General features: G+C 47.5%; 1 protein-coding gene and 1 long non-coding RNA gene across 6 annotated transcripts in view; one reads left to right on the top strand and one right to left on the bottom strand.

Moving 5' to 3' along the window:
- Positions 1 to 16,994: 16,994 nt before the first annotated feature.
- On the bottom strand, positions 16,995 to 20,008 carry LOC119864491. Of its 2 annotated transcripts, XR_005374283.1 has the most exons (4): positions 19,913 to 20,008; positions 19,048 to 19,295; positions 17,324 to 17,474; positions 16,995 to 17,219 (listed from the first exon to the last, which is right to left on the bottom strand). It is a non-coding gene; the product is annotated as an uncharacterized LOC119864491 (long non-coding RNA). The 2 variants fall into 2 exon arrangements; XR_005374282.1 differs by lacking the exon at positions 19,913 to 20,008 and having other exon boundaries at positions 19,048 to 19,683.
- The window catches only part of ZEB2 (zinc finger E-box binding homeobox 2), a 138,089-nt gene continuing 129,211 nt past the window's right edge, over positions 17,017 to 25,894 (top strand). Inside the window, exons 1-3 of one of the 4 annotated variants that reach the window (XM_038565133.1) lie at positions 17,017 to 17,082; positions 17,226 to 17,494; positions 20,540 to 20,681. In XM_038565133.1, the coding sequence (XP_038421061.1) occupies positions 20,609 to 20,681 (73 nt within the window). In that variant the 5' untranslated portion in view covers positions 17,017 to 17,082; positions 17,226 to 17,494; positions 20,540 to 20,608. Of the gene's footprint in view, positions 17,495 to 19,046; positions 19,569 to 20,539; positions 20,682 to 25,894 lie in introns of those variants that run through there. The other 3 variants (XM_038565132.1, XM_038565130.1, XM_038565134.1) reach the window with 3 other exon arrangements.

Genomic DNA, 25,894 nt, shown 5'->3' with positions numbered 1-25,894 from the left:
CGGAAGGAGCAGCGCCCCCCAACACCCAATCCCTTCTGATTACTCATTGTACCTGTTTTGGCGTCCATTCCATTCTTTGCTTCTCTCCTGGAACAAGTGCCCTGGCCCGAACCCCAGTTTGAGGCTCCTCCCGTGATAATCTGTCTGGCCCTTGCCAGGATCCTCCTGTCAGTGATGAGAGCCTATCCATGAGACCCAGCAGCTGACTGGGGTCCTATTTCAACTGAAACAGAACCCCCAGAAAGTCAGAGATACTGCCTCATACTTGGCAAGAAGAGCTACCGCCCACCAGAATGAGCCCTGGGTATTGAGGTCAGCCTCTCCTGAGCTTGGTGCATCAAAGCCCTCTGGCTATTGTCATTGGCACAGTGGCCTCCCTCCCTGAAGCTGTGACACTAGGCTTTCTCCTCTCTCCCTCTCAGCCTGCTCTGAGGTCCCAACATGCCTTTAGCCCAGCCTGGAAGGGTTATAACATGTCACAGGTGATTTAAACTAATTTCAGTGGTGGTTAATGGATTTCAAAGACCTGACCTTTCGTGCATTAGGAAGATCTACTCTTGCCTTCACTTTATTTTGTAGCTATCATTTGGCTGGATGAGCCTGCAGTCTATACTCCCAACAGCATTCATCACACACGGTCTGTCTTCCCTGCCAGCCTGCAAAGATCAGGTCTGTCTTGATCATTGTTGGACCCTTATTCTCAGCTTGGAGCCCAACACGTAGTAGGCAACTGGTAAGCGTTTGCTGAATGAATAACTAGGGGATACATGTGTGTAACTGGCAAGCAATTCATTAGTTTAGGAAATTAAGTGCCCGGTCACATATCTGAATTTTTTAATTGGCCGATACTCCTGATGCACTAGCCCACACATTTGAACTTTAATATATTTACACATAGGACATACTTTGAAAAGCCTTTTAACCAATTTCTAGGGGTAGGTAGGAGGAAGGTCATAAATATCTTTGCATTCAGTTGTTGCTTCATAGTACATGCAGAATTTATTTTGTATTACTGACCTCTTTATTTTATTTTATTTTTATTTTTTTATATTACTGACCTCTTAAGTGTAACTCAAAGCACCTATAAGTAATATGTTTTTATCTACCATCCTAACTTACGTGAAATTTTTTCCCCTTCAGAAGAGTATCTGCCACATTTGCTTTATAAAATTTTAAGTCAACAGAAGTAAAAGACAGTCCCTTTACTGACAGTAGTAGCATTTTCATTCAACAACAGAACCATAATAAATATACCTTTGCTTGGGCTTCACATTAATCAGAAAAAAATTCTAGAAAATTACCGGTAAGATTTACAGAGATGGTCTCATTATGTTTACTTAAAGCTAAGTATCTTATGACTTTATGACAAAGGGAAGAAATTATTTTTAAATGTTCAGTCTCTTGGACAGCCTGGGTGGCCCAGCGGCTTAGCGCCGCCTTCAGCCTAGGGTATCATCCTGGAGTCCCAGGATCGAGTCTCATGTCGGGCTCCCTGCTTGGAGTCTGCTTCTCCCTCTGCCTGTGTCTCTGCCTCTCTCTCTGGGTCTCTCATGAATAAATAAATAAAATCTTTGGGAAAAAAAATTAATTAATAAATAAATGTTCAGTCTCTATATGATCCCTGCTGTCCCTACTCCCCCATCTCAAATAAACCAAAATAATCTTCCAATTTTGCTCCCAAACTACTCTCTTGTTCTGATTTGGTGTCTTTATGTACTAAAGACAAGTGACAAACCAAGAGAAACTTTCTTCAGGTTGCTCTCCTAAAACCAAGGCTCCCTTTCTAATAAGTACACATAAAGGTATCAGGACTAATCTGAGTCACAGGACAGAGTTCAATTCAACTTTGACAGTGGCCCCCAGTGATCCTGAGCCAGTCCTTTCAACACCCTATTTCCTCATCTGTCACATAAGAATACTAAAATTTGCTCTTTGCCAGTTTCACAAAGATGCTTCCATATCTGAAACATACTTGGGACTTCCAAAATGGGTTTGATTATTTTGTCTTACTCCATCAAAATCTTAATTTCCTGCTTTTCCAAATTGGGCATAATAATATCTGCCAACCTTGAAAGTTTATTGTAAGGATCAAGTGAAGATAATACATATGTAAAAGCTTTGAAATTTGAAAATGTTTTACATGTGAAAGTTATTTTTATGTGAATACTTTTGCAAATGCATGTCTAAACTAAATATAAGTTATTCAAAACTACGAGACCTTTCCAACTTTTGGGTCCCCTATTAATATGAAGCGCAGGGAGGTTATAGTGCTCCTGTGGCTAAATGCAGTGTCTGTGGAATGTGCATGGACTTGGAGTTCTTGGTCCAGAGGTGAAAATTAGCTCGGACCATGATATTCATATTCACTTCAAAATGTATTTTTAAGTGTCCACCGTGTGCCAGATACTTACTAGGAACTGAGGCTGTGTCTCAGCTCCGACCACTACAATAAAACACCATCAACTGGGTGGCTTAAACGTTAGGCATTCGGGGGGCTTCCTGTGGCTCAGCAGTTTGGTGCCTGCATCAGCCCAGGGTGTGATCCTGGAGTCCCAGGATCAAGTCCCCGCATTCAGTTCCCTGCAGGGAGCCTGCTTCTCCCTCTGCCTGTGTCTCTGCCTCTTTCTCTGTGTGTCTCATGAATAAATAAATAAAATCTTAAAAAAAAAAAAAACAATAGGCATTTGGTTCTTACAGTTCTGAGAGCTGGGAATTCTAAGATCAAGGTGTCAGGGGATTCACTTCCTGGGGAGAACTGGTTCCCTGGCTTGCAGATGCCACTTTTGCTCTGTGCTCATGTACCCTTTCCTGGTGCATGTGCATGAGAAGAGCAAGTTCTTCTCACAAGGGCACTGATCTCACCGTGGGCACCCCACCCTAACGACCTCATCTCAACCTAATTACCTCCCAAATGCCCTACCTCCATATGTCATCACATCGGGAATTGGGCCTTCAATTTTGAAGAAATTTGTATTCAAGTTCTTTCAAAATTCTTCAACGGATTTTGGGAGATACAGCATTCAGCCCATAATAGGATATAAAGATGAATATGACAGTGTCCCTGGCCTCACAGAAGCTTTACCCTGGTTGAAAGTAGACATATAAGGGCAGCAGTGCAGAGTGCTAAGTGCTATGAGGACACGGAAGACTCAGCCTCAGGATCCCAGGGGGAGTTGACATGTGAGCTGAGTTAAAGAATGAACACAGACGTCAGCCAAAGGAAGGGGCAGGAGAGAATAATCCCAGTAAATAGCACAGGCGAAGTCTCTAACATTGGAAATGATATGATTTGTTTAGGGGAAAATACAAACAACAGTACAAAAATGTAATGTGCCATCTGAAGACTGGCAGGAGAGGAAAGTGAAGGAGGGAACATGTTCCATCTAAGAAGGCCTCACGTGCGGGACTAAAGAACCCGTGTTTTATGGCACTGACACTAGGCCTGCCCACAGGATTCAGACCCCAGGAACGGGCACAATTAACTTGGCCCGCCTTCTTGGATTTTCAATTTTTCCCAAAACTATGGTAGAGAAGCAAAGGTTGAAATGGACTGTCATTTTTAGATGATAGTCATAAATTTTAAAACAGCCATCTTCAGGGTTCCATCTTTGGGGTTGGGTGCGTTTGAGAAGCACCAATGATGCACCATGATGTCATGGGGAACTGCTAATGGCTTTTAGGCTCAGCAGGGACACAGTCAAATACATGTTCCAGATCACTCGCTCACTCTGGGGATAGTGTGAAGAATAGATACGAGGGAGGAAAGACGGGAAATAGGAAAGCCAGCTGGGAGGTGGGCATGGCCTTCTAGGAAAGAGAGGCTGAGTACCTGAAATAGGGCAGGGATAGAAGTGTGGGGGATTTGGGGAATCTGAGCACATTTGAGGAACTTGTCGAGGTAAGATCGTTAGCATTTTCTGAGGGATTAAGGATGGCCTTGTGTAAAAAGAGAGGAGTCACAAGTCACCCCCAGAATTTTGGGGCTTGGATGACTGGATGGACAGCTGTGCCCGTTAGCAAGCTGCAGAAGACGGAAGGATGTGGAAAGTTAGAAGATTAGGACTTCAACTCGACTGTGTACATTTCTATATTACCCAGAAAATCCAGGTGAGGATGCTCAGACTTCATCCTGATACCCTGCTCTGATTCTCCTGCGAAAAGCATTTGCAAGGTGGTCAGAATTAGTGGGGCATTTGGCTTTATCTCCTTCCCCACGTCGGCTGGCCATCTCTAGAGCTCCTGTATGATCCAGCCAGGCTCCTCCACTGTTTTCTCTGGTGCCTGTCGACGCCTACAACAGAGTAGTGACTGCCTCAGTGTGGTTTTCTTAGAGAAGCACCAACCCAGTTCTGTAGAGTTCCGCAGCTTCCTAACCTTTTCAATAACACACCGTGTGTCGCTGGCATGATGACTACTTGTAAATAAGTAACCCGAAAGAAAATTCATTATCATACCATCCACCAATCCCTCCGCCTTCTGCGTCCTTATTTCTGAACTTGATTTTACCTCCAACAACTTCATTTCCAATCTAGCTCCTGGCTTCCCAATTATAACAAAACAAATACTGATCTCAGGTGGGGAATAAGCATCAGAAACAGATGAACTCATAAGACAAAAATCTTATGTCTCTGTCCTCCTGTTTTCATGCAAATGTCCCCAGTAATTAAATCAGGAAAAGAAAATGTAGCAAAAACATATCAGCCAAATGGTTTCAAAATTTCAAAAGAAGCTGTAAATATGGTCCTTTTTAGAAGATCAGGTTCTAACTAGAGTATGAGAAAGGGTAACAGTTGTTCTGATGAAGCAGTTTTTAAATTCTTGTCAGTGATTTAAAGAGAGATAACTGATGTATGTTGAAGAAGCTGGCAAGATTTTTAAATAGTTCGGACGCTACAGGGAGCATTTTTTTTTTTCTTAAAGCAATGTACTCAGAAGTGTTGGCAAGATTTTATTTGAACGTAGCAGTGCTTATGTGAGGAAGTTATTTTGAATTACCCTAGTATAAATATGTATGACTTTATTTGTATTGAAAATTTCCTTTGCAAGTGAGTGACTGAGGGACTGTTATATCTCTATTGCCTGGTAAGTGATTTTGGTATTTCATTTTGGAAATAAAATCTTATCCTCTGAATTTGAAAATAATATCAGGATCCTGTTTATGACCACAGGTGATTTTTGCACCTACATTAATACCTTTCGACTCTGACTTGCCATGTGGAACAAATGGCATCTGTTGTCTTACGCCTGGCTTTTTTTATACAGTATTCATGCATGCATGCATTCATTCATTCCACAGACATTTTTCTGCACCTCTCAGGCATCCAGCTCCATGCTAGGCACTGGGCATACAGCAATACTATTGAACTGGCCTTCCTTACGATAGTTCAGGTAAATGTTCTGTTTCCTCTGGGCGGTTTTCTGCAATATAGTAGAAATTTCCAATCTTCGCATTATAGCTTACTATTTAAAAGCTAAGCCCGTTGAAGGCTGTGGGCAAGGCTGTCTTTGAAAGACAGTTTTTCCTCTGCACAGAGAGCACCAAGAGTAAGGTAAGAAGAGGTAAAGGCCCGAAATAGGACCCGAAGCAGAGGGAAGAACAGAGAGGGAAGGGTCCTGGAGAAAGAAAGCATCGTAAATAGGGCTCACACTTTTCACCTCAAGACCTTTGAGCAACCAGTTACTATTCTACATGAAAATGAAACAGCTGGCAGGAAAATCACCTAGCCCATTGGCTGATGGAGCCTGTTCATTTACTTAAAGGAGAAACAAAACACAATTCCTCGTCCTCTCTGTTTTCCTAATTTAGCGATTGTGTGGTATTAGCAGGTGAAGAGATCAACTTGACACTTGCCTTTATAAACAAACCATACTTGTACTAGTCCGATCCATTTCCTCCTTGTGATTTCTTTCCTTTTTCAGGAAAAGCCTCTTATTAAACTTTAATATATTTATGATTTATATAATCAACCATGAAAAGATTCATCAGAGTCATTTAAAGAGAAAGACAAATATACATACAGAATTCTGCGCATGCCCCTTCATTGATTGTAGGCCATGTGTAAAACTGGAATAAGACAGGTTGCGTTAAATAATGTAAGTGTACTCAACTTGATAAAAAGGAGGTGTGTGGGTCAATGTGTCCATGGTCCCTGCCTGCTACCCTCCTCTATCCTCATCCTTATCTCAAGCCATTACAAGTGAGAAAGAGGAGATGGCTTTATTTCCCTTTAAAGCTTCTTAATGCATGGGAGATTCCACAAAAAAACAACAACAAATATTTATTATCTAATAGGCACCGTTCTGGGGGGATTGGGAAAGATACATCAATGATAGATCGCCTTCCTCTGTCAAACAAATTACTATTTAGAAACCCTAAATGAAGCAATGATTAAACATTTCCAAGTGATGGTGCTTTGCTTCGATATCATAAAACACATTACTTTGCCCCAACTCAAAGTTCAAAGTGATTTCAAATGCCATTTACAAGCATACTTCTCCCAATCCTAGATATTTCCCTCAACTACGCAAGAACCCGCCCTAGCAGAAGCAGAACTTCGATAGAGATCATCTTTACCCAAGGACCATGACAAACTATTGTAAATAATTTTCCAATATCCTATATAAATTCTAGATTTGGTAGGTTATACTATACTTTGGGATCATACTGATTCCTCTAAACTGAAATTCTAAATACTTACTAGATAGAGACATTAAGGTTTAAAAGAATGAAGTTTACTTTCTCCTTCTTGTTTTGAAAGGCCAAGATTTTTTTGTGAACATGCAGTTTTGTTCTGTCCCTCTTGTCTAGAAGGGTGCTAGCTATGTGCCAAGAACAACAGGTAAGCCAGCTGCCCTCAACCCGGAAAAATGCCACAGGATTCATAGTTACAGCTCTACAATGGCCAAGGAAAAACCTAATAGGAGCAGACTGTGTGCGTGTGTGTATGTGTGTGTATGTGTGTGTGTAGCAAAGTTAGTTGCAGAGAGAGAAAGAAGCCTGGTTTGCACTTAGTGGGAACCACTGGGACAATATGCTCCCTGTGTCCACAGCACAGTCCTCCCCTGACACCCTCCTTTCCAGGGCATAGGGTAGAAAAGTCACATACACAGTAGATCATGCCAGGGCCTGCTGGCACAACCCCACTCCCAAATGTGCAGGCAGGAGAGTGAAGCAATGTCTGTCCTATATACATAGTCTTACTTTTTTTTTATTTTTATATATTTTTTAAATTTTATGTATTTATTTGTGAGAGACACAGAGAGAGACAGAGACACGGGCAGAGGGAGAAGCAGACTACCCGCGGGGGAGCCCGATGGGGGATTCGATCCCAGGACCCCGGGATCACGCCTTGAGCCAAAGGCAGATGCTCAACCACTGAGCCAGCCAGGTGCCCCTATTTTTATTTTTTTAAGTAGATGTTTCAGCCCTCCAGCTGAGGGCCTAGAAGAAGAAACCCCAGGCAAACTTTCTCAGTGCTATTTTATCCTTTCGATGCTCTCGAGTTTGCGTAAGAGCAGGTAAAGAGCTTTGGACAATGTGAAGACCCTCTTCCTTTTACCTTGAGTACATAGGATCTCTGACGCTTTCTGACCACGCTCGGCTGGCCACAAGACTGCTTTCTCCCTTGCCAAGTCGCGTAGTGAGAATGAAGTGGGAAAATATTTTTTTCCTTTACAATAACAAATGGACATTTGAAATAGATAATCTTAGAGGCTAGTATCATGAAATTCCATGTTATTTTTCTTTTCTTCTTTTTTAAAGATTTCATTGATTAATTTAGAGAGAAAGAGGACACACAAGCAGTAGGGAGGGGCAGAGGGAGGGGGAGAGAGAGAGAGAGAGAGAGAGAGAGAGACCAAGCGCATCCCAAGCAGACTTGTCCGGGCCCAGCGTGCAGCCTGATGTGGGGCTTGATCCCATGACTCCAAGATCATGACCTGAGTGGAAACCAAATCTCAGACACTTAAGTGACTGAGCCACTCAGGCACCCCTCCACGTATTTTTCTAACTTTATTATCAGTAAGCATTAATTTCTGTATAATGAAAGAACCAGTCACAAAATTCCTAGTAGAGTCATAAAATAAATAACAATAAGATAATTAAAATAATAAAATAAATAACTAAAAGACATGCTACATCTACTCTGCTTTTTTTATAATTTAACTTCATATATTATTCAGATAAATCATGGGAAGGAATTCCTATTTATTGATATGCATATCCAGTATCAGACATTTTACATATATGGTTATATTTTTTCACCACAACCAGCTAAAACCTAAGTATTCTTTTACTCTTTCTTTTTTTAAAGTAATCATTATGCCCAACGTGGGGCTCAAACTCACAACCCCAAGATCAAGAGTCACATGTTCTACCAACTAAGCCAGCCAGGCACCCTTTTTTTTGCTCATTTTTAAAATGAGGTTCAGGGGCACCTGGGTGGCTCAGTGGTTGAGCATCTGCCTTTGGCTCAGGTCATGATCCCAGGGTCCTGGGATTGAGTCCCACCTCAGGTTCCCCAAGGGGAGCCTCCTCCCTCTGCCTGTATCTCTACCTCTCTCTGTGTGTCTCTCATGAATAAATAAAATCTTAAAATAAAATAAAATGAAGTTCATAGGGGTTTAATATCTTGTCCTCAATATGAAATCAGTACACACAAAGCAGGAAATCAAGTCCAATTCATCAAAATCTGTATCTTTGCCATTGTAATACGCTATCATCGAGGAGGATACAAAGATCTACAGAAAAATACACTGATGTCCAGTTTGTAGTCAACAAGAGATTTCAAAGTTGTATAAGAAATAAAAACTGTTCTCAGATATGCCTGTATCACGATCTTCATCACTAACTTGTCCTGTTCTTAGGCTCAACACCAGAGCCAGGGCGAGCTAGGAGGAGCCTACACATGGGAGCTTTTCCTGAGCTGAGGGCCCTGGAAAGGAGACTGAGCCGACCCATGAAGCCACAGTCAGCAAAGCTAGAGAAAGCATTTGACCCGAGCATTTGACTTGAGTCAACGCTGGAACTAGAAAAATGAGCCTAAGTATGAGGTCCAAAAGGCAAATTAAGCCATACATGGCAAAACAAGTACGAACCCAATCCCCCAGGAAGATTCCCAGGAAGTGGCTCACAATCCAGCGTACAGAGTGGGTGGGCACAAGTGGTTTACACGGGTATCTGCGAAAGGTGAGATGATGGTGGGCAGCCCCTGTGCGTGGTATTTGCCGTGAATGTGGACCTGACGCATTCAAAGGCCCACACAGAACCAGACACTTGGATTTTAGAGAAAGTCATCGAGTCTCTCTACATCACATTTAAAACTGCCAGGCCTAGAGAAGCAGTTTGTTGTCTTTCTTAGCTATTATTATTTCATAGTCATGATTATTGTGGAGAAGACAATTGTTGAGGAGGAGGTTTTTATATTTAAGTACCTGAAACAACTCTGAAAAAAAAAAAAAAAGGAAAGAAATCACTCCTAAAGGGGTGCAAAATTAGGACCGAGTAGAGTACAAAGTTTATAATTTTGACTTTTCAACAGAATAAGCACTATTAAAGAAACCGCAAAGCAGTATGAAGTCGTTTCCAGGCCACCAGACCATCTGTAGGTATAGACAATTGCTGGTCCCATTTCCCTTTAAAAAGGGAAAAAGAAAAAGGTACAGGGTACTCTGAGCCCCTAGGCTGATGTCCAAATGGCCCTTTTGGTGGTTTTGACCTACAAGGAGTATGGAATGAATCCTTTGAGAAAGGAAACAATTAAGGGACACTTTGAGTGTTTTGAGGAGTCAAAGAAAACAACAACAACAAAAAGCCATCAGTACTGGGATTAAAAATTAGACAATAGTTTTTCCCCTTTAGCATTCGCACTGATTTTTCAGCTTTTGCATCAAGAAGAAAATCTGGCCTTGTGGATGTTTGAAAGACTAGGGATTTCATTTTCCACTTAATAAACTGATTTTCTCCCCAACTATAGGTACTTGGAATTAGCGCAAACCCCAGGATAACTACAATTCCAAAAGGGAATGTTCAGTTCATTATGAATGGTCTTACAGCAAATAATGCTCTCTGGCAGCCAAATTCCTGGCCTCCAAATTTGTAAATTTGCCCCTTTTTTTTTTCTCTCCCACTTCTTACTCAAGACCGCTTCTGAGCTTTTGCACATTTAACCCTTACACCCAAAGATAGCATGTTACTGAACAACATGAGAAACTTCAAGTTTATACACTTGGATTAAAAGAAGTCTGATATTTATAAGCAAGTTATGACCGTCTTGAATACAATAAATTAACTAACACGGTAAAGAAATACTGTATTTATTCTCACGTCTGTGGTTACGCATCCTTTGAACAGGTCTAAAGAATCATAAACCAGCCATAAATCATATGATGTTTACCATTTTATTTCTTCACTTAATGACACAGCACTTGTTTCGCAATAGAAAAATCATGAATGATACTAAAAGTTAAATAGTTGTTTTAGTAGTCAAAATTAATTTATACTGTCTTTAATCAATCCGTTGTGTTCCATGTTATTTTTTTCAACTTTTCATCATCATAATGAAGCTCCATTATAATGAGGTTTCGTGTATTACTTCATTTGATTCCCAATAAAACCCCTTAAGAATGAACACTGTTAGTGTACCCACATTGTTGGTAACGAAACAAATTTAGAGTCAATTGTCTGTCATCATACAGGTAGAAATCTGCCCTGCTAGTAGTATTGGAAATAGATTATCTCAAACTTCAACTGACACAGGGGTATAAAAATTCCAGGGACATATTTGTGTGATCGTTTTTAAATAACTTTAAATCAGCCTATACATTAATAAGTAAAAAAAAAAAAAAAAAAAGTAAAATTACCTTAAGGACCATGGCTTAATTATTTGTCAACTGTCTCAATGTTCCACTTTTTGACCTGTATAAATAGACATAACCAAAAAGTTCAATGATCAAATTTTAGTAGAAAAATATGGTGCATAATTCATGCATATCTCTGCATTTGGGGAGGAGAGTGAGTTGATTTTACCCAGGATATTGTTTTACCTAATTAATTGTAGTTTTGTCCCATAGTTGTATGTGATTGCTACATAAATGGTTTACAAATTGTTAAAAGAAGTTGTATGGATATCTAGAAAGAATTCTATAACTCAGTAGACTTACACAAATGTCAAAGAGAAATTTTATATTAAAATGTTACTTTGTTTCTTTGTCCTAAGAGAATGATTTAAAAAAAAAAAAGTTAAAATCAAGCATTAGATATGCAAATATGTGTTCAGATCAGAGATACCAAAATTATTCAAATGATTAATTATTCATCATAAAATGTCAATTAATAATTATGAAGCATAAAAGGCATCTTTCTAATGCATCTTTATTTTTCTTGGCCTAAAAAAGCAGCTTAATATACATGTTCAATTGACTTCTAACAAGTTCTAAAAATGCAACAAAGTAAACAAATTGTAAACAAGTGCAAACTCTGAATCTTAATAAGTGAACACAAATGTGCTCAAAATGAATGAAAGACAGAAAAAAAAAATAAGGAAAACAAAAACCATAGCCACACTCATGACATATGCAGCCCCGTTTTCACTCACCTGCTAGGTAATGGGGCAACCTGGCCAAGAAACAGGCCCAACAACTCAAGTTGTGAATTTGTTTGGCAAGTACAAAATACACCCGTTTCTCTCTGAAGTGATCGATCTTTGTGGGGAGGAGGATGCTCTGGGAATTTTTTTTTATACTTTCTGAATAAACATTAAAAGATAAGGCGCGGTTTCAGTTTCTTTAAATCACTTATCATAATTTCTAAAGTCTGTTGAGTACTGGTAAGAGATCTCCATCAATGAGGATCTTTCTTCACATCGCTTTCATTGTCAATAATTTCCCCATATCAAGCATATTAATTTTTTCCAGGAAGATCATATCATCTTTAAAAAAAAAATCAGTTTGGGCCGATATGATTCAGAATCAGAAGCCATTCGATGACCAAAGATATTGATTCATATTTATGATCATGATTTACTGTTCAGGGACACCTGGTGAACTTGCTCTCTGGTGACCCGAGGTGGGGTGGGGGGGGGGGGTTCTTTTAGTTGAGGCGTCCCCGACCTCCTGCTGGTGGATGGATTACATCAACACCGTGTGTTCAAAAACTAGATGATAAATCTGGGCAACATAAAGGAGGCACAAAAGAATCCGAGGAAGAGAGAGAGAGATGGAGAGATGGAGAGATGGAGAGATGGAGAGGGAGGGAGGATGCTGAGACACAAAACCAGAGATTGCAAAAGGGAGATAATGGGATTAAAAGAAAGGAGAATGTAGGCGATGCAATTGGAAAAGAATTTCAAGAAATCGAGGAGAAAGGCCCGGGAGGGCGGACAGGAGGCCGGAGGCGGTGTGGGTGCCGGGTCCGCGCGCCCCCGCGCCCCCGCGCCCCCCGCGCCCCCGCCCCGCCAGCCCAGGGGGGGCCCCCTCCCCGGGCCCGCGTCGCCTCCAAGTTGCTCCAAGTTTCCAGGCGGCTCCCGCGGGGCCCCTTCCCGTCCCCGCCCCCTCCCTCGGCGAGATTGACAGTCGCGTGGAGGAGGCTTTTCCAGGCGCAGCCTTTCTCATGGTAATCAGCCCCCAGCATCACCTCCCGGCCGCCGCCGCTGCGCTCCCCGCGCGGCCCGCGGACCCCGGGACCGGAAACGGGGCGGCGGGCGGGGAGCGGGCCCGGGGCGACCCAGGTCAGCTGACCCGCGGGCGGGGGGCGCGGGGCGCGGGGCGCGGGGCGCGGGGCCGCACCCCTCCCGGGCCTCCCCGCCCCCTGACCCTGCGCGCGGAGGGAGGGGCCGGAGCCGGAGAGGAGCCGGGGCTGGAGCCGGGGCTGGAGCCGGAGCCGGGGCCGGAGCCGGGGCCGGGGCCGGGGCCGGGGCCGGGGCCGGGGGTGCGCGCTCGGGGGGCGCTCGGGGCGCGCGGGGCGACCCGCAGACCTGCTTGGCATCAATAAATTAAGACGCTCATTTGAGTCCTCAAGTTTGCTGCTTCCTGTCAGTGGAGACGTCGGCAAAAGCACCGAAGCCGAGATTCAGCCTCAACTTCAAAAAATAAAGGAAAATTTATTTTAAAAGAAAAAAAAAAAAAAAAAAAAAAGACCCCGTGGGCCGGCCGCCCCGCTGGGGCCAGGTGACGCGCGGGGCTCGCAGCGGGCAGCCTGGGGTCTGGGGTCGGCCGCAGGCTCCCCGGTGCTGTTTTGATTTTGTTGAAAAGGGTTTCTCGGGGAGAGATGCTCCTGTTTTGTTTTGTTTTTTTTTTTAATAGAATTCTTTTTTTTTTTTTTTTTTTTGCCCCTCCAATCCTAGGCTCAACTCCGAATGGATTGGATTGCAACTTTGCACGTGAGAAAACCGTTTGGCTGGGCTTGGACCCCTGCCGCCCCCCACCCCCACCCCCACCCCCTGCACACACACCCTCCCCCCCCACCCCGGGGGTGTCCCTTAGCACCCTTTGCCTGCAACTCTCAGAGAAGTTGCCCACCTCCTGCGTAACCACGCAGGGCTTGAGATAATTCCTCTAGATGGAAGATCAACTCCGTCTCAAAATGAGAAGAGGTTCCTTTCTCTTTTTTTTTTCTTTTTTTTTTAATCCACATGGTACAAAATAAACAGAATTTGCTTTTTTTTTTTTTTTTTAAAAAAAAAAAAGGAAAAATTTCATTAGCTGGGCCAAATTCGAATTCCTTCTGCAGCCTGCGTGTTCAAGGGCAGAAACAGTGTATCAGCCCGGGCTCCCGGGCTCCCGGGCTCCCCGGCTCCCCAGCTCCCGGGCTCTGGGGCTCCGGGGCGGTCGGCGCTGGGGGCCGGGCGGGGGTGGGGGCGGGGGCCGCCCCGAAAGTTGAGGAAATTGACAGGCGCAGAGGTGAAGGGAGGGCCGGGCACCGGGTCCCGGCTGCAGGCGCTGGGAAAACAAAAGTGCATCTTCCAACCCTGCTTGGGTGCAGGGAATCCTCAGGGAGGCAGTTGCTTCCACCCAAAGAAACCCTAAAGAATTCCTTTTCTTTCTTTCTTTCTCTCTTTCTTTTCTTTTCTTTTCTTTTCTCTTTCTTTTCTTTCTTTCTTTTTCTTTCTTTCTTTCTTTCTTGTTTCTTTTTTTCTTTTCCTCCTTCCAAGGTCGGTTGCAATACCATTTCGCATGTACTCGTGTCTGTTATTTTACTGCCCTTGGTCCGCGCTCCTCTCGAAATGGAGCATTAAATGGGGAGGAAGGATCGGGAAGGAGCGATTCATTGGCAGGACTTGTTTTGCTGTGCGAGGAGCCGAAAGCGCCAGTCCTCTCTCGACTTTTCCCTGCGCCCTGCGCTCCTGCATCCCGCTGATCCCACGATCCCCATTGTCCCCGAACTGGCCTTCGGACGAAGGGAGGGTTCGCGACAAATTCAGATTGGGCTCCCTGGGCTCCCTGGGCTGCCTGGGCTGCCTGGGCTCCCTGCGCCCGGGCGCGGGTGGGAACGCGGGGGCCAGGAGGAGGGGAGAGCCCGGGGCGCGCCGGGCAGGGGCGGGGGGCCGCGGGGCGCTCCCCCTCTCCGGGACCCTGCCCGGGCCGCCCTGCAGACCCGCACCTTCCTGGGAACCTGGAAGATGGCTTTCTTACCACAAATCAGATGCCTGAAAGTCGGAACTCCCAGTCCTAAGTGTTGGGGCTGCCTCCTGCCACTTCAACAATTAGTGAGCCCAGAGTAATCAGATGATTAGGTGTTTTTAATGGAAATACTTGAGTCCCCCCCCCTTTTTTTAAAGCCAGATCCTAAGTAAGCTGACGCTAATATACATAATAAAAACAAGTGATTTGTTAGCCGTTCCCTTAGATCCTTTGACCTGTGGTTTTGCCTGTGAGTGTGTATCTGAGACTGTAACCATCCAATGACTGACTACCTGGGCTAATGCAGTGGGGTCTTGCCTGGAATCACTCCCTGTCTTGGGATCCTTTTTTCCAGGCAGTGGGGAGGCTGATAAACTTCTAGAGAAAGCTGGATTCCATTTTTTTTTTTTAAATAAAAAGGAGGGAAAAGTGGGAAGAGGGAGAAAAAAAAGGACATTAGCAGTAGGGCTAAATCTCAGAGGAGGAATTTGATGTCATATATATATATATTTGGTATACATACAGAACATTAAAAGGAACGTGAAACATAAAATTTAAAATACGTCTGACCCATATTGGAAATCATTCTTTATATATATATTTATATTCTTTATTATATATATATATATAATTAACTCTTAGACTGATGATCTTGAACACTCCTCTTCTATAGGTAAAATATCTGTAATGGTGGGGGGAAGAAGATTAATTTATCTAGTAATTCTCATTGTAACAGTCAAGTTGGGAAAGAGGTGAGTCTGGAAACCACTGTGAAAACTTACTTTTTTCACATCTTCAAGTAAGAAGTGGCTGTGGTCATGCAGGATGGCTATGCCCCCCCCCATACAAAATACAAAGACATGCACCTCTGGCTGTATGGATGTGGCAACCCATGTGGTAGCTCTTCCCTCCTCTGAGTGCAATTGCAAGTGACTCCTGCATTCAAAGCCTTGCTTTAGGCACACATTCAAAGCACAATTCAAAGCCGTTTATCTTAATATAAGTAAAAAGTCTAGTGTTGGATCAGGGTATTATTTGTTTCAGATTTCATCAGACTGAAAACGGGGCTGTGACACTAACAATATTGAAAGCAGAAAAAACTGGCGTGAGGTTGTGTAGTCCTATTGACACCTCCACCTTTACCTTTACAAGAAATCCAAAGGCTGTGGGGCTGGAAGTTTATTTGTGTTCTGAGGTTCTCAGGCACTTTCACTCTTAAAAAAAAAAAAAAAAAAAAAAAAGTCTCACAGTCCTTTAAGAAATTGAGCCTGAACCATTGGAGGCTAAGAGATTTCTTCCTTTTCCGATAAATGCCTGTGCTCAGCATCCTCAAATTTGGCTGTCTTTATTTACTTCTATATTAGTTCCAATTACGTGCAGTGTAAACCAGCTTTTTGATTAACAAAACAGCAGAGCATTGGTTAAGAACACTTAAACTTCAAAAAAAATTCCCCTGGGAAGTGGGCTCTGAATTGGTTAATAATGTGCAGTACTTGCTAAATTGCTGACTTCCAGATGTGGAAAATATCTTTCTTGTTTAGGACCTATGTAACCTGATTGGATTACGACAGAAGCGTCACGTTGGAAGCTTTTGAGTGATTATTTAATTAACCATACAGTAGAAAGCTGTATTCTCCAGGAAATCCCTTCCATATTTACATAACCAATCCCTTCAGAGCAAAGGTGGAGTCTTTTCTTTTTAATTTTACTTTAATTGCAATATCAAAAAAATATATACTCCAAAACTTAGACCCCATGCCGTTTAATATCGTGCTCTTCCTTCCCTGCTAAGTTCCTCTATGGCCTTTCTCCTTTTCCTCCTACACACGCTCCCTCACTTTGCAGTGAGGTCTCCACGAGATGTAGAGAGATTCAGAGAGATCAGTCAACCCAGCGCTCTATGTTAATTTACTTAGAGACCCTTTAAAAAAAAATGTCAAACTACTTTTGGGTATTGGGATCCAATCCAGAAATTCATCATACGCACACCCTAAGATGCAGTTCACATGCAGTGTTTTTTTTTTTTTTTTCTGGCTCTGCCATCTAAAAAGAAAAAAAAAAAAAAGGGAGAAGAAGAAGAAGAAAAAAAAAAAGGGCAAAGAATTTAGTTCCAGAAGACGTGCTGAGAAATCCACACAACTTAATGTGCATCTCCAATCTGGTCATTAGAAATATCTGTGTAGCAAGAGGCGATCTGGATCGAGGACCCGGGATCTCTCCCTTTAACTTTCGCCCCTTAGAGTTCTCCAGTTCTGTGAATGGTGTGCACCGCTTTCCGCCCTGTACTCTGTAGGATTTAGTGATGAGGATAATGATGCCAAAGGCTTGACGGGGGGGGGGGGGGGGGGCGTGGAGAAGAGAGAGAGGGAGGGAGGGAGGGAGGGAGGGAGGCGAGAGGGAGGGAGAGAGGAAGGGAGGGAGGTGGAATTTCATTTCTTCCACTAAAGCGTTTGCGGAGACTTCAAGGTATAATCTATCCCAGATCCTTTCCCAGAGAGAAACTTGGCGATCACGTTTTCACATGATGCTCACGCTCAGGGCGCTTCAATTATCCCTCCCCACAAAGATAGGTGGCGCGTGTTTCAGGGTCTCTCCTCTCTCTCCTACAGAAAAGAAAAAGAAAAAAATGTCATTAGAAGAGGCGTAACACGTCAGTCCGTCCCCAGGTTTGTGTTTCCTGGAGTGGCCGAAAGAGATCAGTTCTAACCTGCTCCGCAGGAATAACGGTCCTGCCTCCCGACACTCTTGGCGAGGTTTTGTACAGTTTGCTCCGGGAGCTGTTTCTTCGCTTCCACCTTTTTCTCCCCCACACTTCGCGGCTTCTTCATGCTTTTTCTTCTCACCATTTCTGGCCAAAACTACAAACAAGACTTCGCAGGTAGGTTTTTTTTTTTTTTTTCTTCTCTCTCTCTCTCTTTCTCTCTCTCTCCCCCCTTTCTCTCTTTTTTATTCCTTTTTGGTACGGTCATCCCCCCCCCACCCTCCTTTTATGATTTTTTTTTTCCTCCTTTTAAGTGGGGATGGGAGTCTGGAGTGAGAAGGAGTGTCCGTGGGCAGGAATTTCAGGTGGGTTTAGCTCCTTTATGGCAAGCTTTTCCCAAGAGTGACTTCGTGGATTTCTCTGGCACTCCCGCTCCCTCTCCCTGCTTTCCTCTCCCTTTTCCTCCTCCAAATAATTTGCCCTGTACCTGTCCATTCAGGTAACCAAAGGTGCCTTTTGCTACCCAGCCGAGGAAAAGTTTTATTGAGAACTACATGGTGGAAGGAAAACTCCTCCAGGGGGAGAGAATCTAACCCTGTTTTGTTTTTTTTTGTGGGTTTTTTTTTCTTTTTTTTTTTTTTTTTTTTTTTGCATCTAGCTCCAGTACATTGTATTCAGCAATTAAAACTTGGCAGATAACCTGTTAGTAATGACAAAACTTGATCGATACAAACCCACCAAATTCAGGGGCATGTCTTTCTCTTAGATATGGCACTGCATCCTCTCCCACCGGAGAAGGCTGTTTTCTAAGCAGAAAGTTGCCTGTTTTTGTCTGCTTAGCGAGTTTCATTTCTTTATTTTATTCTTTGTGTGTGTATGTATGTGAAGTAACACCTCATTTCTGTGATGATAAATAAAGAAGTGAAAGTCCTCATGGAACTTGAGTCGTTTACCAAAGTGTGTATGTGGGGTGGGGGGTGGGGGGTCACTACAGCTGGGAAGAAAGCTGCTGTCAGGATATCAGAGTTGTAAATTAAGGGTAACTTTTGGAATTGTGTTTTAAATGGCAAAGTAATAGAGACGTGGATCGAGCAGGAGACACATGCACACACATATCCCATTCCCTACTTTGGCACCGAAAAGTCGAGAGAGAGATAGCAGGAGTTCCCAGGAACAGTGATGAGCCCGGCTAACGTGAATGTGTTTATCTCCCACCTACTTATATATTTTCCATGCTCCCCCTGTAATGATGAAGGCAAGATTACTAACTCCAGAGTTAGAAATAACAGGCAGAAGATAAAGTTTACAGCACAAATGCCCTGTCTCTCTCCCTCTCTCTCTCTCTCTCTCTCTCTCTCTCACACACACACACACACACACACACACACACACACACAGGCTCATAAAACTAGCAGCTTACTTTATTAAACATGTATTTATATGCAATCGTGTGTAAGTCTCAGCATGAATACAGACAGGCCAGCTGTTTCATCCCAGACACTTGTGTGACCGTTTCCTGATTTCAGGATTTTTCCCAACAATTTCAAATCAATAGGAGAGCCAGGAAATGACAAAATGTGTCAGACTTAAAAGTCACCCTCTATGCCTAGGTTAAATTCAAGGTGCTTTCTAAACCATCCACTTCCCCTTCTCTCTGCCTCGCCGCCCCCCCCCCCCCCACTAACCACCACCACACTCCTCTCAGCAAATGTGTGGAAACTGATACTCACTTTCCAGGTTTTCTGCAAAGCTTTGAGCACAGGAGACAATAGGTGCGGGGCGTGGGGACTGAGTGTGCCCGGCAGAGGAAGGGTTAATGGCCCTTGTGTTACAGTTTGCATCTGTTACATCTTTTATAGCCCCTGTTTAAACTAATCCTCGAGGCACAGCATCTTCCCAACCTCCACCGAGTTTCGGGATTCTCCACCTCTGCTGCCTGCCTCCGAGGTTCCCCTTCTCCAAGTTTTGACAGTTTCAGCTGAAGGGGAAAAAAAAAAAAAAAAAATGCAGCGCCTCTCTCGATTTTTAGGTACAAAAGTTTCGAAGCCAGAAAGGATACGATCATTTAAGTAGAGCTTCAAAGTATTGCCGTAGCGGTTGGACTTTCTCTTTCCTTTCTTGAGGGGATAGAAGAAAAAAAAAAAAGAAAGAAAGAAAGAAAGAAAAGAAAAGGAAAGAAAAAAAAAAGAAAGAGAAATTCTACTGGAAGTATTTAAGGGAAGCAGTGTAGGGGAGCATGTGTGTGAATGAGGTGGGGGAAAATACTTAAGTAAATATTGTCAAAGTGGCGGTGGGGGGGGAGGTGTGTAGGGGTGTGTGTGTGTGTGTGTGTGTGTGTGTGTGTGTGTGTAGGGGGGAGGTGGGAAGCGCTGGTGTCCAAAGAGGCTTATAATTATACTTCTTATTTCGGCGTGAAATGGGAAATCTTAATTTGGGGGCGGGGGACCGGGGTGGCGGTGGGTGTGTGTGTGGGGTGTGGGGGGGATGGAGACAGCCTCGATGGACTCCCGGGGAGGGGAGGGGAGCGGAGGGGAGCGGAGGGGAGCGCAGGGAGGGAGGGAGGGGGCGCGGGGCGAGCGGGCTCCCCATAATTACTGTTATCAATTTGCCCGAGTGTGCTTCATCCGGGGGCTGTTGTTTGTTTGTTTGTGTGTCTCCTCCGGGGGGGACGGGGTTGTGTGTGGGGGTGGGGGGGCGCGCGGGATGGGGACGCGAGCGCGAGGCAGGCCGGCGTCGCCCCGGGTCGCGGGGCGGGGGGGCGGGGGGGGTGCGCGGGGCGGGGGGGGGTGCGCGGGGCGGGGGCGGGGGCCGGGCCGGGCCGGGCCGGGCCGGGGTCGGTCGGTGGCGCGGCGGGGCCCCGGGGGGCGCGGCGGCGGGTCCGGGGCCGGGTCCGGGTCCGGGGCTCCGGGGCCCCCCTCGCGGGCGCAGCGCGGCGCCCAGGAACGCACACAAAGCGCCTCGGGGCCCGCGGGGGGCGGGGTGGGGTGGGGGTGGGGGTGGGGGGTGGGGGTGGGGGGGGGCGGGGGGCGGGGAGGGGGCCGCCGAAGTTTCGCTTTGGCGCAGGGGTGGGTGCCGGGCGCCGGGCGCCGGGTGCCGGGTGCCGGGTGCCGGGTGCCGGGGCCGGGGGGGGCGCTGGCCGGGCCGGCCTGTCCCCGGGCGGCGGCGGCGGCGGCGGCGGCGGCGGCGCGGCGATGCCCACACTGTCGCTGTTTGGTTTGCTAGATCGAGCCTGCGTGCTGCCGGAGCAGGGCGCCGAGTCCATGCGAGCTGCCATCTGATCCGCGCTTATCAATGAAGCAGCCGATCATGGCGGATGGCCCCCGGTGCAAGAGGCGCAAACAAGCCAATCCCAGGAGGAAGAACGGTAAGAAGCGGCCCGGACCAAACTTTTCCGGGCTGCTCGGCGGCGCGGGCCGCGGGGAGGGGGGGCCGGGAAGGGCCGGCGAGGCGGCGGCGGCGGGCGGGCGGCGGCGGGCGGGCGGCGGGGACCCCGCGGGCGAGCCTCTCCCGGGGCCGGAGCGGGAGCGGGAGCGGGAGCCGGAGCCGGAGCCGGAGCGCGCGGAGCGGGGACCCGGGGCGCCCGGGGGGGGGGGGGATGGGGCGCCGGCGGGAGCGCCCGGGAGAGGCTCGCCCGCGGGGTCCCCGCCGCCCTCCGCCGCGCTCCGCCGCCCGGTCCGCGGGTCCCCGGCCGCGCTGCGGGAGCGCCGGGCCGGGCAGGGCGGGGCGGGGGCGGGGGCCGGGGCCGGGGCCGGGGCCGGGGGCCGGGGCGCGGGACCCGCGGGGGGCGGGGGGCGGGGGCGGGGCGGCGGGCGGGCGGACGGGCGCGGGCGGGCGGGGGGTGGGGGGGCCCGGGCTGCGCCGCCGCCGGCCTCAAAGTTTCTTGCCGGAGTCCGCGGCCGCCAAGTAACGGTCCGCGCGGGCGGCGGGGCCCGGCAGGGCGCGCCCGGGGCCCGGGGCCCGGGCCGGGGGCGGGGGCGGGCGCCGCGGGGTCGCGGGGGGCGCGCACACAGACTTTTCTGGGCCGTTTCCGCACGCTCCGGAGGCGCCCGCACCCGGGCTGAGCCGGGGAGCAGGACGCAGACGGGGCGAGGGGGGCGAGGGGGCGCGCGGGCGCGGGGGGCTGCAGGCGGGGGCGGCCGCGCCGGGGTCCCCCGGCAGGGGGGTGCCAGAGGGATGCGGGCAGGACCGGGAGACGCCGGGCCCCCGCCCCCGCCCCCCCCAGGTATCACCCCCCGAACCGAGTCGTGGGAATAAAAGAGGAAAGTGATTGGCAAAGAGCGCGGGAGGCGCCCGGGGAGGGGAGCGGGCTGGGGACCCGAGGGGCGCCGCGGGAGCGGACGGGGGACCCCCCAGCCTCCGAAGGAAACCCAAGCCCCCAAAGCAAACAAGCCGAGGAGCGCCGGCTCGGGCCGGGGAAGGAAACTTGCGGCCGCCCGCGGGCCCGGCCCGGGCTCCCCGGCCTCCGGCCCCCGCGCCCTCCCCGCGCCCTCCCCGCGCCCTCCCCGCGCCCCGGCCCGCGCGGACCAACTTTCCCCGGAGGCCGCCTGCCCGGCAGCCGCGCGCGGGGCGGGCCGGGGAGGCACAAAGACCCGGAGCCCTGATTCGGGACAAATGATGCTGCTCGCGGGGTCTCTGCCTCTCCAGGTTGTGTGTGCGCGAGTGCGCGTGAGTGTGAGTGAGTGTGTGTGAGTGTGTGTGAGTGTGTGTGTGCATCTCCTGCTTGTTGTGCTGGAGGTGTCGAGCCATATGGGGGAGTGATAGAGGAATTTTGGTCAGAAACTGTTCGTTACGTTATCCTGCCTTTTCCCTTTGTGCTGCCTTTGATCTATTTGCTTGGCTTAGTATTACAAAAAAAAAGAAAAAGGAAAAAAAAAAAAAAAAACAAGTACAATAATATATTCCGAGCTGCTTCCCCAAGATCCAGTTGAGGCTGCCTCTTTTTAAGTCCGTCTCTCCCCCCTCTGTCTCTCTGTCTCTGCCTCTCTCTCTCTCTTAATTTAATTTTTTCTTCATTCTGGTAGCTGGCATTATTTAAGGTGGTCCTTACTCAGGAGACCTCCCCTTCCCCATCTCTGGGTAATTTAGTAGACACTAAAATTACACCTAATGTCCCCCTCTCCTCTCTTGTGTTTCCTCTGTTCCTTTTATTAAATGTTGGTTATTGATTTTCTAAAATCAATGTCTGTTGTGGGGCTTTTTTCCCCCTCTTACAAGTATCTAAAGCGTGGTGCTGATCAACTGGATAACAAAAGCTTTGTGTCAAGGAAGGCTCTTTTTTTCTTCTTATGTTAAACAGTCATTTTTTTTTCTTTTTTGAGAGAGAGAGAGAGATTGAGAGAGAGAGACAGACAGAAAAGAGAAGAAAATGAGATATGAAGCAAGGTTCCCAGAAGTGTTCTTTTGCAGAAGAGACTATTTAGAATGTTTGTTTCTGCTTTCCTGCCTCCTCCCACCCCCTTCGGGATTTTGCCACCGATGACCAGCCTGGCCCGGGCCGGTGAGGTCAGGCCAGAGCTCAGGTCTGGGGAAATAGAGGGCTCCCAGCTTCCTGGGAACCCTGAGGGTGGGGTTGGCGGAGAGGGAGGCCTGCTGGGGGCTCGCAGGTGAACCGAGAGCGCCAGGGAGGTGCTCAGCCCTGGACACTGCAACCATTTCCCCTCCGCCCAGCCCCTAACTTGGGAGAAGCCTCAACACTCCGAAATGGAAAGTTGAATTGCACATTTTAAGGCATTTACCTCAGACCTTGCACACTTCACAGCAAGCCTGTCCACTGCTTACAGCTTCTCTAACTTTGACTATTACCTGTGTCTTTTCCCAAATAATGTGTGAAAAAACATGCTGTGAATTGGTTACTTGTCAATGTTTTTCTTTGGGTTTAATCTGACTGAGCAATGCCCTGGTTTTGAGAAGCAGGTAGAAGAGTTTTCTTCCCCCCTTTTTCATTTTCTTTTCTCATCAAGCACATATCCAATGCCTTTCCCTTTGGGGATTGCCAGGATTTATCTGAACTGAGTGGATTTTTCTTCTTTCCTGGATTCATGGAAAAGATGTCACTTTTGAGCTTGTGTCTTTGCTGATAACACTAAATATGATGATGCTTATCAAAATCATATAGAAATTCCTGGAAAGGAATAATGGCAATACTAATCACAGAAGTAAGAAGCTGGAAGAGAAAAAAAGAGAGAGAGAGAGAGAGAGACAGAGAGAGAGATGGTCATCCAGGAAACTAGAATGGCACTTTATATAATTTAATGAAGTCAACAACGTATATATAGACGAGGGCGACAAGAAGAAAAAAAACCTGTAAAGCAGTTGTGCCTGCCTGGGTCTGTGTGTGTGTGTGTGCGCGCGCCTGTGTGTGTGTGTGTGTTTGAAGGCTGGTCAAGAACGTGGGTTAAAAGACGATGCTGTACACAATTATGAAAAAGCAAAGGAGAAGGAGCAGTTTGAGGGAAATAAATGTGCAGAGAGAGAAGCAAGAATCCAAAATCCAGCCTTCAAGATCCTCAGGCCAGCAAGATGCTTGGCAAAGACAGTGCCAGGGCCAAGTTAATCCAGAGCTGACAGTCTCCTTTCCCCCACATGGAAGGGATGCAATCTCTTCCCAGAAAGTAAGATGTGCAGCAGGAGGAAAGGGGGAGAGGGGTGAGGGGGAAGGAGGCAAAAAGCGAGTTGCCGGCAGACAAGAATGTGTGTCGGTTTCAAGAAAGTTCAGTCAGATGATCCTCAGTCGCCTGACTCACTTTGTAACACTTTCACTGAAGCTGGAGAGGAGGGGGGGAAACCCAGCCCCCCCCCCATTCCCCTGATTATACCCCACTATCTCCGCGCAGCCTTGGAGCCAGGAAGGAGCCCTTGGCGCGGGAGGTGCCCGGCTGTTGCCTGCCACTGGCGGGCCCGGCTGTAACTTGCAAAGTTAGTTGCTTTGGCCCCCGGTTCGGGGCTCGGGCTCCCGGGGATGCTCCCGCTCCCCTCCTGCCTCCCGCGGAGCCTGGGAAGATGGGCCGGCCTCCCCGGCCCACTGCCTTCCAGCATCAGCCTCTGGAAAAATCGCACATAACACACGCAGGTCGTAACAAAAATCAGATCCGGAAACTGCTTGCTTCAGAGAAGGGAATGAAAGTTGTCTTTTAAATGAAAACTGAATTAAGAGTGGAAGGGAAAAGGAAGTGGAAGGCAGAAAGGAAAGTCAAATCTGATTTTTCTACAAACTTTCATCAAGAGGGTTGGGGCTGGCGGGCGGGGCGGGGGGGGGGGTTGTGGATGGGGGGAGAGTGGGGAAGATTTTTACAAATGCCTTTGGTCTCCCGACTTGCAGTGGTAGAGAAAAGGGCTAAAGTTGGATGTTTTCAGGGCTTGGGACCCTAGGGGAGGAACAATCAGATGAGCAGAAATGATGATCCTTTTTAAAGATAAGCCCTCTCTCCTTACCACTTCCTTAGAGGGAGTGGAGGCGCTGGTGGTGATGCTTAGAGGCAGCGGAGGACGGAGAGGTTGCTTCCGTTTCAGAGATGCTTAAATGAAAAGGAAAAGGGAGGCATCGAGCCCCTCCTGAGGGCTTGTGGCCCTTGCCCCCCACCCCCCCCACCCCCCTGCGAGGTGCTGTCGGCCGGGGTGGGGGGCAGCCCGCAGTCGGGGCCCCTTGGCACACACTGAGGCAGGGAAGTTTCCTTCGGGGCTGCAGTGGCTCCAGACTTGGTCATCTTTGCAAGTGGGGCGATGTTTTGCAAGTAGCTCCTTCCACAAAGTTGATGAGTTTACAGGGAGCCTGCTTCGCTGGTCCTCCCAACACTCAGAGGCAGTTTGCGTGGCAGGTACCAGTTCTGAGGGCGCTCCAGAGATATCCATCTCCATCCTTCTCTCTCTGCGGAGATCTTCTGCAAGTTTCGTCACGCTGCACACACACAGGACTGGGGGCTATGTATCCAGACTGATATATTGGTTTTATTTCGGTTTGGAAAAACTAAGTCGATGGGGGTAGCAGCAACACGCCTGCCTTCTTCGTAGCAGGGCCACTGGCCTGCTGGCACCCCCCAGTGTGACGCCCCGCCGGGGGGCAAGGGTGGGCTCGGGATTTTCAACTTTACATTGTGTCTCTGTTGCCAAATAAAAATGAATCCGCGTCTTTAAGCATTTATTTCCAAATACGAAGGAAGCCAGGATGAAAGTTCCCTGCTAAAGTGCTATGTCATGTGCGTCCGACGCTTTCCTCTCTGGCTCGCTTAATTTGCTCAAAGTAAAGAAAATTCCAAGAGGTTATCAAAGCCCCTGACCGCTGTATTCAGAATATTTCCTTGGAGAAATGTGGGGTCTACCCTGAAGGTAGGAAAGGACGGTGCTCTTGAGCCAATGCTGGCTCTCTAGCAGCGCCGCATTGATTCCAAGATGTGGGAGATTCTTTGCCTTACGACAGTTTTTGTCATCTGCATTCTTCCAAGGCTTTTAAGGTGCATTTTCTTCTGTGTGAAAGGGAACTCTTTGTCCTTGTACTCTCCAGCACCGTGGCTTCCCAAGGTAGACACTATTTTGTGCCTGTCACAGAGAGAGGGAGTGCAGGTTTGCAATGCTCACAGACAA

Source organism: Canis lupus, chromosome 19 (genome assembly GCF_011100685.1).
Source record: "Canis lupus familiaris isolate Mischka breed German Shepherd chromosome 19, alternate assembly UU_Cfam_GSD_1.0, whole genome shotgun sequence".
Lineage (NCBI taxonomy): Eukaryota > Metazoa > Chordata > Mammalia > Carnivora > Canidae > Canis > Canis lupus.
This window is presented reverse-complemented; position numbering and strand designations above follow the sequence as displayed.